Source organism: Delphinus delphis, chromosome 15 (assembly GCF_949987515.2).
Source record: "Delphinus delphis chromosome 15, mDelDel1.2, whole genome shotgun sequence".
NCBI lineage: Eukaryota > Metazoa > Chordata > Mammalia > Artiodactyla > Delphinidae > Delphinus > Delphinus delphis.
This window is the reverse complement of record NC_082697.1, coordinates 74,901,350-74,918,256: the sequence shown is the minus strand read 5'-3', so window position 1 is coordinate 74,918,256 and position 16,907 is coordinate 74,901,350. Positions and strand designations below refer to the sequence as shown.

Here is a 16,907-nt window from a genome sequence, read left to right as displayed (position 1 = left end):
TTCGCTGCCCGATCTTTTTTAGTTGGCAGCCTTATTTCTTGCTTCAGGCCCAAGGAATTAAATGGATCAACGCGGGGTTTTGTATTCCAGCATTTGGAGCTCCTGGCTTTGGGAAGAGGAAGAGATTTCGGAAATCCAAGAGACAAAATATTGTTCTTACGATAAAATTCGCACAGAGGTGGGAGTGGACACAGAAACTGTAACCTGTACGATGAGAATTCTCACACGGAGGGAACCCACCCAGCCCACTAACGCTCGGCCTGGCTCCCAAAGTAACAGAATCCGAGTCTCCAGGCCAGATTTTCCCTCTAGCCATTCCTGGCCACGCAAAGCGGAGCTGCGAGCACAGAAAGGGATGTCTTCATCGCCAACCAGGATGGAACAAACCCGCCCGCTCGGGGAGTGCTGAGAACCAAAGGGTCCCTCCAACGCGGCAGCCGTCAGCATGACTTGACTGCCCCCATCCCGCACGGTCCGCACTCTCCAGGCGCCCCCAGCCTTTCCGGGTGCACGCGCAAGAGCCGGCGAGCCGGGGAGCTGTGCGTCCAGCAGCCTGCGGGCGGCGGTGGCCGACTGGCTGGCGGGGAGAGGGGTGGCCAGCAGCGGCGGAGGAGGAGCTGGCGCTGCAGCCGGTCCTCTCGGGCCGCGCCCCGCCCTCCGCCGCCACCTGCGCTTCCCCTCCGGGCTCTCGCGCCCCGGGGCAGTGTGGGCTCTCCTTGCCGCAGCGGCGGTATTACCGCGTCCGCCAATTAGAAGACTCGGCGTTTGGCTCCTTGGGGCGCGGGAAGAGCAGCGCCGCCTGTTCTGGCGAGTGGAGGGTGCGACGGCGCGCGTCCCTCCTCTCCGCGCTCCCCGCGACGTTCGTGGAGGGGGTTACAGAACTGCTGTGACTTTTGAGGTCCGACTACTCCTTCCGGCTAGCCTCCCAACGCGCCAGCTCGGAGAGAGGCCGGCGTGACCGGCAGGCCCAGAAGACTCGCTGCGTGGGCTCGGGACTTGGAACGTGTCCGGGAGCCCGCGGCGCTGTGCGCGCTGTTGAGTTTGGCGGCGGGGTGGGGTGTCCCCTGGCGCGAGGGGCGGAGAGGACGTTGCGCTCTGCCCCTTCGCCCGCCCCCTAGTGCTGCCCCCACTTTGAGAGTAATCGAGACTTGAGTGTGACTGCGGAGCCGCGAGGATGCGGGCCCTGGGCGCGGGTTTTTCCTCAGCTCGGCGCGATGGAGCGGGTCGGTGAGCGGAACAAAGGCGCTCGCCCCGGGGAGCCGGTCCTCGGCTGAAGACCGCGGGGCACGCGCCACGACGGCTGCCTGCGGACTAGGGTTGTGGCTGTGCGGCCCGAGGCGCGGCGCGCTCCTCCGCGGGCGGGCGGCGAACCCTGAGCCCGGCACCTGCGCGCCGCTCCTGCTGCGGCGCCGGGGCAGCCCCGCCTGCCGGCCCGCGGGCCCCGGGGGTCCGCTGCGCTGGCAGCCCCGCTCCCGGTGACCCAAGGTCCAGCGGCGAACCACTTGGTGGTGCAGAGGAGAGACCCCCGGCCCTTCGGCAAGAAGCCGAGGCGCCTGCTAGGGGCCGCGCGCCGTGGACTGAGCAGGCATCATCTCTGGGAGCACTTCTGCAGACCGAAGCCTCCAGTGTGAGCCATCTAGCTCTCCCCGCGACCGCCCGGACCTCCCAACCGTCTCCGCTGCTCTAGCCGCCGTGCCGTGGGGCCGGGAGCGGCTGGGATCCTCGCCAGACGTCCGGAGCGCGAGGCTCGCACGGCCCCCGGCTGCCCCGCGCCTCGCCGGAGCCCGAGGGGGCGCGGGTCCGGGGCGAGGGCCGACCGGGCGTGTTTGATGGCTTCACTGAGAAGAGTCAAAGTGCTGTTGGTGTTGAACTTGATCGCGGTGGCCGGCTTCGTGCTCTTCCTGGCCAAGTGTCGGCCCATCTCTGTGCGCAGCGGAGACGCCTTCCACGAGATTCGGCCGCGCGCCGAGGCGGCCAACCTCAGCGCGCAGAGCGCCAGCCCCATACAGGATGCGGTCCTGAAGCGCCTCTCGCTGCTCGAGGACATTGTTTACCGGCAACTGAATGGTAAGGACGCGCGCGGTTGCCCACGGGGCTCGGCGCGGGCGGGCCGGGCACCGGGTTTCCCCCGGAGGCCCTGCGCGCGGTGCGGGAGGCAAGCGCCTCCTGGCTCCCCCGCGCCCTTTTACTCTTCCTGCCCAGTCTCGGCCAGGAGGCCAGGGCTCCTGGAAAGAATTACCCGTTTCTTTTCTGTTCTCCAGCTGTAAGTTTGCTTTTATCGTGGAAACACGTCAGCACAGCTGGCTCCCGGTCTCTGCGTGCAGGAATGATTACCTGGCCGCTCCGGCCCAAGTGCGGAAAGTAGACGTGCGGCCAAATGGGACTGGAGGCGCAGGCGACTTAAGGGAGGAAAGAGCTCTTACAGCTTAGCGTTTGGTGGGGTCGGACAGGGGAGGGACATTGGCCTGCTTAAATGTCTGCAAAAGTCAAGGCCTCAGGTCTGGCGCTAACGCGCTTCGGTAGTAGGTTGGAGGAATGTTATCTGTCTAGGAGGCGGGCTGCAGGCTAGCAGTGAGGACTCCTCCCTTCCCGCAGCTGCCTTGGAGAACCTGCTATTAAAGACACGCTCGGATTCTCCCGAGAGAGCTGCCCGAGGGCAATTGTTAAAGTTTGAGGTGGGTTGGGGAAGCAGGATTTCAGAGAGTGTAGCAAAGAGAGGTGTACCATCCAATCAGTGATAGTTGTCAGAGTCTGTCCCCTATAAAACGTTCTCCTCAGCGCTTCAGGAGAAGAGGGAGACTTTTAATATACCCTGGTCACATCTGGTCCAGGAACTGATGGCTCATTGGACATTTGCTGCCCCCAAAATCAGAGTATTACTCAGTTGAGTATGGACAGCTCTCCAGGGTCCATGTGACTGGTATCCAAGTCAGAGTCAAGGCTACCACCTCCCTTGCTGAGCTTCTAACTCATGTCCTCATGGTAATTCCGGAGCTACTGATAGTCATAAAAATAATGATAATAATTAGTGGTGGAATTGTTATTGTGCCAGACACAGTGCCAAGACTGTTCCAAGTGCGTTATCTCGCTGAGTGGTCACATCAGTCCAGGGTGGTTCTTTCCTTTCCCCATATCAGAAATAAGAAAAGGAGGCTTGGAGGGGTTAACTGAGTTGCCTGATGTCCTGCTGCTAGTAAGTGGTAGAGTCTGGAGTCAGAACCCCATGTCTGGTTGACCAAAGAGCCTGTGTTCTTGACAACTTCTATCTACTGTCTCCTCCTAGGTATAAGGAGTATTCATTTTGATTACAAGAAGGTTCTGCATTAGTAAGACCTGACTCAGCTACTGTCCTACCTGCATTTGCAGCAAGAAACCAGTCCAGTGGCAGGCAGGGCGAAGGGTGTCACCATATTGTCTTCTTTCTGCTTTCCAGCGCTCCCTCTGGGTCCTTCCTGGTGGGAGGGGGTCAGATTTCCAAGCACCCTCTGAAAGGACCCCTTGGTTTTCTTGATATCATTCAGCAAGTATCCGGGGGATACCTTGAACTTGTATCTGCAGTGGGACGCTGCAATCCCACTGACCCCTTGTAGGTAGCGGGGCCCAGCTGTAGGTGTGGCCTGGCTGTAGGTGTCCCCCGTGGGGTTCTTGTGGGAGCTCTTCTCCTGAGTGTTGGAGAACCAAGGCACAGAATGAAACAAAAGCCCACAGTTCATCTCTGGAGGAATTAGATGCTTATGGGATGGGCCTTATTATTTTACACAGATCTGTGCCGTAGACCAATCCTTAAGACCCAAAAGAGAGAGTGCAAGATAGCTGGTTCCGTCAAGTGTCAGGCTGTACCCAGGGACACAAGTCGTTTCAATTAGGAAATGAAATATTATATACCCCCGCCCACCCAGTGCCCCAAATAAGAATAATAAAATTCTAAAGGGTATTTACTAAGTGCCACTAAGACGCAGGGACTCGTTGTCTTTCCAGCAACCCTAGGAGATGGGTGCTGATACTTCCCCCTAAGTAGCTTGCTCACAGCCACCCAGCTAGGGGATGACAGAGCTGGGAATTGAACTTGGACAGTCTGGTGCCAGGATTGAGGTTCTCAGCTGCTGCACTGGCGTGTCTCAACCTTTGGCGTGTGTCAGGGTCACGTGGAGGGCCTGTTAAGATGCAGATTTCTAGGCCCAACCGAAGAATCTCAGATTAAGTAGATCTGGGTGGGGACCCGAGACTTTGCATCTCCGACAAGCTTGTGGCCTGGACCATGGCCCAGTGCCCTCTACTGCCTATGCCAGGCGGAGTAAAGAGGAAAATCCATTTGCCTGTTGGTTGGAGTGGGGGTGGGGACTTCTGGGAAGCTGTGAGTTTGCTTCAGATGGGCTGGGGTTCGGCTTCTTTCCTTGTATACTCCCCTGCCTGGTAAGCGATTCCCTGGGGGTTTGGGGCTGTCCTCCACTTGGGACTGCTTGGGTTGGGTTGGGTTGGGTTGGGTGTGGTGGGGTGGGAAGATGAGTTTTCTTTACCTGCAGTCTCTGAGGAAGGCTGGGTTGAGAACTTTTCCTGGGCAAGCCGGGAATTCAGGCTGTAACTAAGGTAGCTGTTCTCTTCCTGGCTGGCCAGTGTCATTTGTAACGACCCTCGTGATCTCCACCCCACCCCCCAGCGCTCCATCCTCTGCCTGTGCTGGATTTGGGTAAAGCGTGCCCCACCTGTTGATACCGCAGGCCTGCCGGGGTCTCCTGCTGTGGCGGGAGAGTGCCTGGGAGATGGGACCTGGATTCCCGTGTCCACTGGCTCTGCAGCCTGTCTCCACCTCTTGCTACTGAAGGAGGAGAAGGTAACCTTGACCTTGGTGCTCTTTATTCCTCAGGGATTAATGGAGGGCTCGAGAGAGCCCGGCACTGGGCACATAGGAGGAACAGAGCCACTTGGGTCCAGCCCCTTGGGTACCAAGTGGGAGCTGGTGTTTCAATGATGCCTCCGATTTCTCAGACCTTTCCAGTGGACCCTTATGAAATTCAAGCAGGAGGGACACAGCACAGCCATCTCCAGTGTTCTCTCACTCCTGGAACGTTTCCTTGGGTGTCCTGAGAGGGGCCCCTGCACTGGGGGGGCCAGGGATGACCCAGACTTCCTCAGAACTGGCCTCTCCGCTAAGACTCTCAGTGCCTGCCTTTTGAAAATCAGTTACACGTTTTTATGGTTTTGTTTTTCTTAATATAGGCTGAAAAGGACACTTGAAAGGGAAAGTGGAAAAGCTGGTATGGAGGGGAAAGTACACAGAGATGAGTTCATTTTTGTCCCTCCAGACTCTCTTGCACCTGCCCTTCCATTCTTTCCGTGAGGCTGCGTCTGCTGCCCCCTCACTGTTGCTGCAGGACCCTTTAACCCAGGGCCCTGCCGCCCCTCCTTTCTGTGTTTCCAGCTGTCTGCGTGGAAAGCACCGGTTCCAAAGGGCCCAAGACCTTCCGGTGGTTTTGTGTTTCCTAAGGAACCATGGTCAAACCTGGAGGCTGACAGTCAGGCCCGCCGCCCGCCCCCCCCCCCCCCAACCCCACCCCATGTTCCCGCCCTGGCCCAGTGCCTCGGCCTCTTCGAGCAAGACTGATCTACTTGCTGAAATAACCCTGCATTTGTCTTACGATGTAGCCTCCATGTTTCAGCCCCCGTCTTTGAGAAGTGCTAGCTGTCCTGGTTTGCTCTCCCCGCCTCCTTTCTGCATCCATCCATCCTTTAAAGCTTGGCTCAAGGTCACCACCTGGGGGTGGGCAGTGGTGCGAAGCCACACGGTCTGAGCTCTCCCTGCTCCAGGGTGCTTGAAGCTTTCTTGTCTGTGTCCATTTGCACCCATGGCTTTGACTTTTGTGCCTCGATGGCTTTATCTTTTGAGTGCAGAACTGGACTGCAGGCTTTTTAAGGTCTCGAACCATATATTGGGTTATTTAATACCACCTCCATCCTTCAACATGTGTCACAGCACCTTGTACATAATGTGGGCACCAAAGGTGTATTGGTTGATTAATCGGATGGGAGCTAGTTTTAGGAGGTAAATGATAGCCACAGAGGAAATAACCTTGACATTGTAAAGGCTGGATTGGGTTGGGTGGATGTGGTGAGGGGAATGAGTTGGGAAGACTTAGCTGGGGGGACTGAGTGTGAGGTAGCCATCTTGCCTGTACCATCCTGTCCCCGCCATCTTGCCTGTGCCGTCCTGTCCCCGCCGTCTTGCCTGTGCCATCTTGAGGCTGCTCTGGTCCTTCACCAGATCCTGACTAATGAGCATCAGACCCTTGGGAGGACCCTGGAAGTGAAGCAGTTCCCAGGTTAGGGACCAGCACGTTTCAGTATGTTTCCTTTGAATGTGTGATTTTATCATGATGGTTTTATGTTCCTTTCTCTCTCTAGAATGAAATTAATTCATGTTTTATTGTGGAAATTTTGGAAAATGCAAAACGATTATACAGAAGAAAATAATACCGTGTTAAATTTTTCTTTTTTAAATCGTGGTTTTGTACTGGCATAAGGAAAATGGACACAGGGATAGATTTCTTGTTAGAATTCCCGTGTAACTCTGTACAGGGCTTTTGGCTGTCTGTTACCTTCTGAGGAAGTTACTGGTTTCTCTCATTTTAGAGCTGAGAAAAGTGAGACACAGAGATACTGTGTCACTTAGCTGGGATGACACAGCAAGCGAGGGGCAGAGTCAAGATTCCTGAATATCACGGTACCTTTCCCAGGTCCAGCATCCCCTTGATGGGGCAGGCAGCGTGAAGGTCCTGTGCCCCATGCAAGCCCCGAGCTCTGGCTGGTGACCCCGTCCCTCACCTGCACCCCCGTGCGGTGAATCACAGGGGCACGTGTGGCTGCTTCGTCCAGTAAACCCCGGGCCCCGCTGTCATAAGAGGAAATGCAGTCGATTGAGGTTAGGTTCCAAATTTAGTTTTCAGAAGGATATTGAATAGAAGTAGGGTTGCTCGAAGAAATTGAATATCTTTGCGGGCATGGAGAGAAGTCAAAATTACCCAGCCCAGTCCTGCCTCCAAGCCACACAGGCAGATGAAGCTGGAGTCGGAGTTGTAGAAAACCAGCACGTTCCCAAACAACCCACGTGCAGCCCACCCAGCCTGCCTCATCAGCCACGCCCACCAGGCGGGGAGAGTGAGTTGGTGCAGAGGGACAGAGGCAGAGATGTGCTCTGTGGGCCTCCCAGTTGGCGCCAGAAGGAGAGGGATCGTGTGTTGAAAGCATCTCTTCCTGGATGCCAGAGCTGGCCCTGAGCTGTTTCCTCTTCCCTGGAATATACATATGCTTATATAGACTATTGAGCCGGAATGTACCAGCGTTTCCAATGGGAAGGAGGTAAAGGGGAAGAGGGCAGAGGGTGTATGTTTGTATTAAAATCCCTCCTTGGAGTGAGCATCAGAAGGAAACCAGGGCAATGCGAGCCTTAGGTGTTGCGTGCAGACCTTCCTCAGGGCCTGGTGGCTGGCAGGGGCTCAGGTGTGTGGAAGCCTGGTCAGCAGAGCCAGAGCCTGGGCGCCGGAGGGACGCTCACTTCTTTTACCTCCGATGGACTGATCACATCTGGTGGCTCCTGGAGAGATGGGGAGCCCAGTTCTTGGAAAACCCTCAGATACAGGCGCATCTGTGTTGGCCAGTGTGTGTGACAGGCACCCTGCCAGCGGGGGCACCTGCCGCCTGCCCGGCCCAGAGGTAGCGGGGAGAGGCCACCAGTGTCATTCTCGAGGAAGAACTCCAACACCTGACCTTTGCTGTTGCCAAATCGGGAGTGTCCTTTGTGGACGGGAAGAAGGCTCTGTAATTAGAGCTAAGAGTGACAACGGGGAGGTGGAATGTGGGTGCAGTGAAGCCCAAGTTGAGTGAAGAAACACCTAAGATCAGAAACCTCTGAGCCTTTAAGAATAGAATATTGGGACTTCCCTGGTGGCACAGTGGTTAAGAATCCGCCTGCCAATGCAGGGGACACGGGTTCGAGCCCTGGTCCGGGAAGATCCCACATGCCGTGGAGCAACTAAGCCCGTGCGCCACAACTACTGAACCTGCGCTCTAGAGCCCGTGCGCCACAACTACTGAGCCCACGTGCCACAACTACTGAAGCCTGTGCGCCTAGAGCCTGTGCTCCGCAACAAGAGAAGCCACCGCAATGAGAAGCCTGTGCACCGCAATGAAGAGTAGCCCGTGCTCATCACAACTAGAGAAATCCCGCGTGCAGCAATGAAGACCCAATGCAGACAAAAAAAAAAAAAAAAAGAATAGAATATTGGAAGAAGGGGTGTCCTCTTGGGTGGCAGGCAGACTAGGTTTGATTTCTGGTTCTGTCACTTATTAGCTGTGTGACCTTGGGCCAGCCTCCCCACCTCTCAGCTGTGAAATGGGGTCGCTGTGAGTCAGGATGAATTGGGATTCAAGATGTACAGCGTGAGCCACGGGGCCTGATGCGTGGCGGCTGGGAGAATGCTCACTCTTTGAAGGAAGGGATCTTGCTTGCTCGCCCCCCGTCGTCTCTCTGATGCTGAGAACTGCCCTGGCCCGGAGTAGGTGCTCAGCAGACATTTCGGGAATGAATGCATGAACCGTTGTGCTACATTGAGGCAGTGTGTGGTCGTCGTTACCTGAGATGTAAATCTCAAGACGGGGCGAGGGAGGTCCTTTTCCCTCAAAGTTGCTTAGACTCTGAATTAACGTGGGATCCTTCTCTCTTCCATGCGTTTGTCTGAGGCTGAAATCTGTTTCTTTCCTCCTCCTTTCTTCCTCTCCGTCTTCTGCTTAGAATGATGGTGTCTTTGGCTGACCACTCTTGAGGCTGGGGAGAGGAAATGGTAGCCTCTGCATGTCAAATCCCGTCACAGAAATGTTGGTCATTTCCATGTGTTTGTGAGCACTTCCTCACTGCTGGGTGTAGGCTAGATGCCAGGATACAGAGAGGTGCAGATGCCACACATACTTAGACATCTGTGGTCCAGTTGGAAGGATGCGTTTGTTGTTTTACCAGGTATATGTGAGATCTCAGAGGAATATTAAATGAGTATGGGGGTGCTGAGACTTGACCTGGCAAACAGGAGGTTCTTGACCAACGTCTGTTGAACAAGAACGACAGAACTCAGAAGTTTTAACACCTGGAACAGAGGACCCAGGCAGTGACACCACCTGGGGACCTGATGTGGAAGCAAATCATAGAAGATGGTCAGGGCCCAGGACTGGGAATCTGCAGGGCAACTGGCAAGGGGGATGGGTAGAGGCAGAGATGTGTGTGAGGACACAGGAACAAGTGGAACTTGTTGAGAGGACTAAGTGGAGGCTGGACCCAGCCAGGCTTCAGTCTCAGGCTGGTTTGGATGTAGTTCTGTAGACGTGGGGAGCCGTTGGGTGACAGGTCACTGCACTGATGTAAGGGGACTGACGCTGCGTTGGGGTTTAGTGTGTGCGCGAATAGGCGGGAAAGTGGGTTAGAATCCAGTAGTGGGTGGAAGATGCTGGCATCGCTGAGCCAGCCATGCCTCTGGTTCAGGGCTCAACCAGCCCTCCAATCCTCAGTGATGCCAGGTGCCCCTCACCTCAGAACCCCTCCTTGACCACATCCTCAGCTAAGAGTCAGCATCTGGAGTTGCTCCCTTTGGGAAATCTGAATCAGCCCTCAGCACTCTGACCTGGGTGCTCCCCACCGGACCCCCAGCTTCACTGAGGTGTACTCAGCCCCCAGCCATGCCCCTTTCTCTCCCTCCCTGTGGCTCCATCCTTCCACATCCAGCCTGGACAGCCCCTCCCATGGTGAGCCTGTCGGGAGTTCTTTTCCCAGCTCCTCCAGGGTCCTCACCTCTGTCCACCCCTGTCCTCTCCTCTATCCACCCCGTGACCCTCTAGTCCCGGATCGGCTGAGTCCCAAGGAAAGACCCACCATGGCGGGGGTTGGCGCCCTTACGATGCACACTCTGCAGTCTTAGCTTGACCCTGAGCTTGTCTAGCACCTGATGATAGGTCTCCCTTTCTGTCCCCCATTCCTTCCTGAGCCAGAGGAAGTGGGCTGGGCTGGAGGGATTCTGTGGGAGGCAGTGATGGATGGGAGGAGTTCTCTGCTGCAAACCTGTCTCCTCCCGCCCGTCCCCCGCTGCTGCTCTCAGATGACACAGAAGCCTGTCCACTCCAGCTGCCGTGGCAGCAGCCCACTGCCTGCAGGCTTTATCCCAACTGTGGCTGTTGCAGCCACAGTCCCCACAGTCTGCCTTCTGAGACCACCGCCAGGCATCTGGGTCCTCTTGCATTTCATGGATCCAGCTGGAGTGCCGTGTTGCAGGGTAGGACCTGCTTCCTCTGCCGAGGGGACCAGATGATGGAACTCAGAAGATCAGGAGAGCCAACTCCCCACAGGGTGACCTTTGACAATGGGGACAAGATCTCCCTCAGCAGGGAAAGCATTTCCGAATGCAGGGTGCACTTAAAAAAAAGATGCAGGACTCACTTGGTTGAAAGACCTTCCTCTGCCTTCGTTATTACCCCTCGCAGGTCTTTAGACTGCTTGACATGTGGATGACAATTGGTTTAGCCACTGATAGAGAAGTTTTCCCTTTTAATAATGTCCCTGTCATGGCTAACTGCAGAGCCTCAGCCTTGCCATGCATGAGTAATAAACCGCGGCCGTAATTACAGGCGGCCAACAGCCACACGCCAACAAACGAGCGTGCTGACAGTTAATAGGGAGCAAGGTTCCAGAAGAGCCTCCTACCATCCCTGCCTCCAACACAATGGCTAATCGTGTGATTAGTGTTTACTGAGGGGTGTCTTGTGGTCACACGTGGCTTGTTAGGCGCTGTACCTCCCTGGTAGAAAGTGTGAGGAACAGTCAGGAGACCAGGTTGTAGCTCTCTGTATTTCTAGGGACCAAAGTGTATAAATAAAAGCGACGTGACTTTAGGGTCTTTTAACTCTCAGATTTTGAATAATACCCCCTTCCACCCACCCCATCCTATTAAAATCTCATGCATTCTCCAAGACCAATTCAGAAGCCGTTTATTCCCCGAAACCTTCCCTGCCACTTTTTTGGAATTAATTGTTCCTTCTTCTGGGCTCTGATTGTACTCTGTATGGGTCTGCTTTTATTTTTTTGAATTTTATTTTATTTATTTATTTTTTATACAGTAGGTTCTTATTAATTATCTATTTTATACATATTAGTGTATATGTGTCAATCCCAATCACCCAATTCACCCCCCACACACACACTTTCCCCCTTGGTGTCCATACATTTGTTCTCTACATCTGTGTCTCAATTTCTGCCCTGCTAACCGGTTCATCTGTACTATTTCTCTAGGTTCCACATATATGTGTTAATATACAGTATTTGTTTTTCTCTTTCTGACTTACTTCACTCTGTCTGACAGCCTCTAGATCCATCCACGTCTCTACAAATGACCCAATTTCATTCCTTTTTATGGCTGAGTAATATTCCATTGTATATATGTACCACATCTTCTTTATCCATTCGTCTGTTGATGGACATTTAGGTTGCTTCCATGTCCTGGCTATTGTAAATAGTGCTGCAGTGAACATTAGGGCGCATGTGTCTTTTGAATGACGGTTTTCTCTGGGTATATGCCCAGTAGTGGGATTGCTGGGTCATATGGTAATTCTACTTTTAGTTTTTTAAGGAACCTCCCTACTGTTCTCCATAGTGGCTGCATCAATTTACATTCCCACCAACAGTGCAAGAGGGTTCCCTTTTCTCCACACCCTCTCCAGCATTTGTTGTTTGTAGATTTTCTGATGATGCCCATTCTGACTGGTGTGAGGTGATGCCTCATTGTAGTTTTGATTTGCATTTCTCTAATAATTAGTGATGTTGAGCAGCTTTTCATGTGCCTCTTGGCCATTTGTGTACCTTCTTTGGAGAAATGTCTATTTAGGTCTTCTGCCCATTTTTGGATTGGGTTGTTTGTTTTTTTAATATTGAGCTGCATGAGCTGTTTATGCATTTTGGAGATTAATCCTTTGTCTGTTGATTCATTTGCAAATATTTTCTCCCATTCTGAGGATTGTCTTTTCGTCTTGTTTATAGTTTCCTTTGCTTTGCAAAAGCTTTTAAGTTTCATTAGGTCACATTTGTTTACTTTTGTTTTTATTTCCATTACACTAAGAGGTGGATCACAAAAGATCTTGCTGTGATTTATTTCAAAGAGTGTTCTTCCTATGTTTTCCTCTAAGAGTTTTATAGTGTCCGGTCTTACATTTAGGTCTCTAATCCATTTTGAGTTTCTTTTTGTGTATGGTGTTAGGGAGTGTTCTAATTTCATTCTTTTACACGTAGCTGTCCAGTTTTCCCAGTACCACTTATTGAAGAGACTGTCTTTTCTCCATTGTATATCCTTGCCTCCTTTGTCATAGATTAGTTGACCATATGTGCATGGGTTTATCTCTGGGCTTTCTATCCTTTTCCGTTGATCTGTATTTCTGTTTTTGTGCCAGTACCATATTGTCTTGATTACTGTAGCTTTGTAGTATAGTCTGAAGTCAGGGAGTCTGATTCCTCCAGCTCTGTTTTTTTCCTCAAGATTGCTTTGGCTATTCGGGGTCTTTTGTGTCTCCATACAAATTTTAATATTTTTTGTTCTAGTTTTATAAAAAATGCCATTGGTAATTTGATAGGGATTGCATTGAATCTGTAGATTGCTTTGGGTAGTATAGTCATTTTCACAGTATTCATCCTTCCAATCCAAGAACATGTTATATCTCTCAAACTGTTTGTGTCATCTTTGATTTCTTTCATCAGTGTCTTATAGTTTTCTGAGTACAGGTCTTTTACCTCCTTAGTTAGGTTTATTCCTAGGTATTTTATTCTTTTTGTTGCAGTGGTGCATGGGATTGTTTCCTTAATTTCTCTTTCTGATCTTTCATTGTTAGTGTATAGGAATGCAGGAGATTTCTGTGCCTTAATTTTGTATCCTGCAACTTTACCAAATCCATTGATTAGCTCTAGTAGTTTTCTGGTGGCATCTTTAGGATTATCTATATATAGTATCATGTCATCTGCAAACAGTGACAGTTTTACTTCTTCTTTTCCAATTTGGATTCCTTTTATTTCTTTTTCTTCTCTGATTGCTGTGGCTAGGACTTCCAAAACTATGTTGAATAAAGTGGTGAGAGTGGACATCCTTGTCTTGTTCCTGATCTTAGAGGAAATACTTTCAGTTTTTCACCATTGAGTATGATGTTTGCTGTGGGTTTGTCATATAAGACCTTTATTATGTTGAGGTAGATTCCCTCTGTGCCCACTTTCTAGAGAGTATTTATCATAAATGGATGTTGAATTTTGTCAAAAGCTTTTTCTGCATCTACTGAGATAATCATATGGTTTTTCTCCTTCAATTTGTTAATATGGTGTATCACATTGATTGATTTGCATATTTTGAAGAATCGTTGCATCCTTGGGATAAATCCCACTTGGTCATGGTGTATGACCCTTTTAATGTGTTGTTGGATTCTGTCTGCTAGGATTGTGTTGAGGACTTTTGCATTTATATTCATCCGTGATATTGGTCTGTAATTTTCTTTTTTTGTAGTATCTTTGTCTGGTTTTGGTATCAGGGTTATGGTGGCCTCATTGAATGAGTTTGGGAGTGTTCCTTCCTCTACAGTTTTCTGTTAGAGTTTGAGAAGGATGGGTGTTAGCTGTTCTCTAAATGTTTGATACAGTTCACCTCTGAAGCCATCTGGTCCTGGACTTTTGTTTGTTGGAAGATTTTTAATCAGTTTCAATTTCATTACTTGTGATTGGTTGGTTCATATTTTCTATTTCTTCCTGGTTCAGTCTTGGAAGTTTCTACCTTTCTAAGAATTTGTCCATTTCTTCCAGGTTGTCCATTTTTATTGGAATATAGTTGCTTGTAGTAGTCTCTTAGGGTGCTTTGTATATCTGCGGTGTCTGTTGTAACTTCTCCTTTTTCATTTCTAATCTTATTGATTTGAGTCCTCTCCCTCTTTTTCTTGATGAGTCTGGCTAAAGGTTTATCAATTTTGTTTATCTTCTCAAAGAACCAGCTTTTAGTTTTATTAATCTTTACTATAGTTTTCTTTGTTTCTATTTCATTTATTTCTGCTCTGATCTTTATGATTTCTTTGCTTCTGCTGACTTTGGGTTTTGTTTGTTCTTCTTTCTCTAGTTCCTTTAGGTGTAAGGTTAGGTTATTTGAGATGTTTCTTTTTTCTTGAGGTACGATTGTATTGCTGTAAACTTCCCTCTTAGAACTGCTTTTGCTGCATCCCATAGGTTTTGGATCATCATGTGTTCATTGTCATTTGTCTCTAGGTATTTTTTGATTTCCTCAGTGATCTCTTGGTTATTTAGTAACGTACTGTTCAGCTTCCATGTGTCTGTGTTTTTTACATTTTTTCCCCTGTAATTTATTTCTAATCTCAGAGCATTGTGGTTAGAAAAGATGCTCGATATGATTTCTATTTTCTTAAATTTACTAAGCCTTGATTTGTGACCCAAGATGTGATCTATCCTGGAGAATGTTCTGTGTGCACTGGAGAAGAAAGTGTAATCTGCTGTTTTGGGATGGAATGTCCTATAAATATCAATTAAATCTATCTGGCCTATTGTGTCATTTAAAGCTTGTGTTTCCTTATTCATTTTCTGTCTGGATGATCTGTCCATTGGTGTAAGTGAGGTGTTAAAGTCCCCTACTATTATTGTGTTACTGTCAATTTCCTCTTTTATAGCTGTTAGCATTTGCCTTATGTATTGAGGTGCTCCTATGTTGGGTGCATATATATTTATAATTGTTACATCTTCTTTTCGGATTGATCCTTTGATCATTATGTAGTGTCCTTCCTTGACTCTTGTAACATTCTTTATTTTAAAGTCTATTTTGTCTGATATGAGTATTGCTACTCCAGGTTTCTTTTGACTTCCATCTGCATGGAATATCTTTTTCCATCCCCTCACTTTCAGTCTGTATGTGTCCCTAGGTCTGAAGTGGGTCTCTTGTAGACAGCATATATATGGGTCTTGTTTTTGTATCCATTCAGTGAGCCTGTGTCTTTTGGTTGGAGCATTTAATCCATTCACATTTAAGGTAATTATTGATATGTATGTTCCTATTACCATTTTCTTAATTGTTTTGGGTTTGTTCTTGTAAATCCTTTTCTTCTCTTGTGTTTCCCACTTAGAGAAGTTCCTTTAGCATTTGCTCTAGAGCTGGTTTGCTGTTGCTGAATTCTCTTAGCTTTGTCTTGTCTGTAAAGCTTTTGATTTCTCTGTCGAATCTGAATGACATCTTTGCCGGGTAGAATAATCTTGGTTGTAGCTTCTTCCTTTTGTCACTTTAAATATGTCATGCCACTCTCTTCTGGCTTGTAGAGTTTCTGTGGAGAAATCAGCTGTTAACCTTATAAGAGTTCCCTTGTATGTTATTTGTCATTTTTCCCTTGTTGCTTTTAATAATTTTTCTTCTTTTTTAAACACCTTTATTGGAGTGTAATTGCTTTACAATGGTGTGTTAGTTTCTGCTTTATAACAAAGTGACTCAGCTATACATATATCCCCATATCTCCAATAATTTTTCTTTGTCTTTAATTTTTGTCAGTTTGATTACTATATGTCTCAGTGTGTTTCTCCTTGGCTTTATCCTGCCTGGGACTCTCTGCACTTCTTGGACTTGGGTGGCTATTTCCTTTCCCATGTTAGGGAAGTTTTCGACTATAATCTCTTCAGATATTTTCTCAGGTCCTTTCTCTCTCTCTTCTCCTTCGGGGACCCCTACAATGTGAATGTTGGTGCATTTAATGTTGTTCCAGAGGTCTCTTAGGCTGTCTTCATTTCTTCTCATTCTTTTTTCTTTATTCTGTTCTGTGGCAGTGAATTCAACCATTCTGTCTTCTAGGACACTTATTCATTCTTCTGCCTCAGTTATTCTCCTGTTGATTCCTTCTAGTGTTTTTTCATTTCAGTTACTGTATTATTCATCTCTGTTTGTTCTTTAATTCTTCTAGGTGTTTGTTCTTTAATTCTTCTAGGTCTTTGTTAAACATTTCTTGCATCTTCTCAATCTTTGCCTCCATTCATTTTCTGAGGTCCTGGATCATCTTCAGTATCATTATTCTGAATTCTTTTTCTGGAAGGTTACCTGTCTCCACTTCATTTAGTTGTTTTTCTGGGGTTCTGTCTTGTTCCTTCATCTGGTACATAGTCCTTTGCTTTTTCATTTTGTCTGTCTTTCTGTAAATTTGGTTTTCATTCCTCAGACTGCAGGATTGCAGTTCTTCTTACTTCTGCTCTCTGCCCTCTGGGTCTGCTTTTAGCTGTTTTTTTTTTTTTTGTTTTTTTGTGGTACGTGGGCCTCTTACTGTTGTGGCCTCTCCCACTGTGGAGCACAGGCTCCGGACGTGCAGGCTCAGCGGCCATGGCTCACGGGCCTAGCCGCTCCGTGGCATGTGGGATCTTCCCGGACCGGGGCACGAATCCGTGTCACCTGCACCAGCAGACGGACTCTCAACCACTGCGCCACCAGGGAAGCCCTTAGCTGTTTTTTTAAAAATTATTTATTGATTTATTTATTTTTGGCTTTGTTGGGTCTTCGTTGCTGCATGTGGGCTTTCTCTAGTTGCAGTGAGCCGGGGCTACTCTTTGTTGTGGTGCGCAGGCTTCTCATTGTGGTGGCTTCTCTTGTTTCAGAGCATGGGCTCTAGGCACATGGGCTTCAGTAGTTGTGGTGTGCGGGCTCAGTACTTGTAGCTCGTGGGCTCTAGAGCACAGGCTCAGTAGTTGTGGCACATGGGCCCTGTTCCTCTGCAGCATGTGAGATCTTCCTGGACCAGGGCTCGAACCCCTGTCCCCTGCATTAGCAGGTGAATTGTTAACCACCGTGCCACTAGGGTAGTCCCTTTTAGCTGTTGTTTAT

The 16,907-nt window shown here is 49.5% G+C and overlaps 1 protein-coding gene across 2 annotated transcripts in view; it reads left to right on the top strand.

Annotated features, from left to right (window-relative positions):
- The first annotated feature begins 638 nt into the window (after nucleotides 1–638).
- The window catches only part of GALNT17 (polypeptide N-acetylgalactosaminyltransferase 17), a 450,254-nt gene continuing 433,985 nt past the window's right edge, over nucleotides 639–16,907 (top strand). For both annotated transcript variants that reach the window (XM_060032206.1, XM_060032205.1), the window contains exon 1: nucleotides 639–2,067. In XM_060032206.1, coding sequence (XP_059888189.1) covers nucleotides 1,830–2,067 — 238 coding nt within the window. In that variant the 5' untranslated portion in view covers nucleotides 639–1,829. The remainder of the gene's footprint in view (nucleotides 2,068–16,907) is intronic.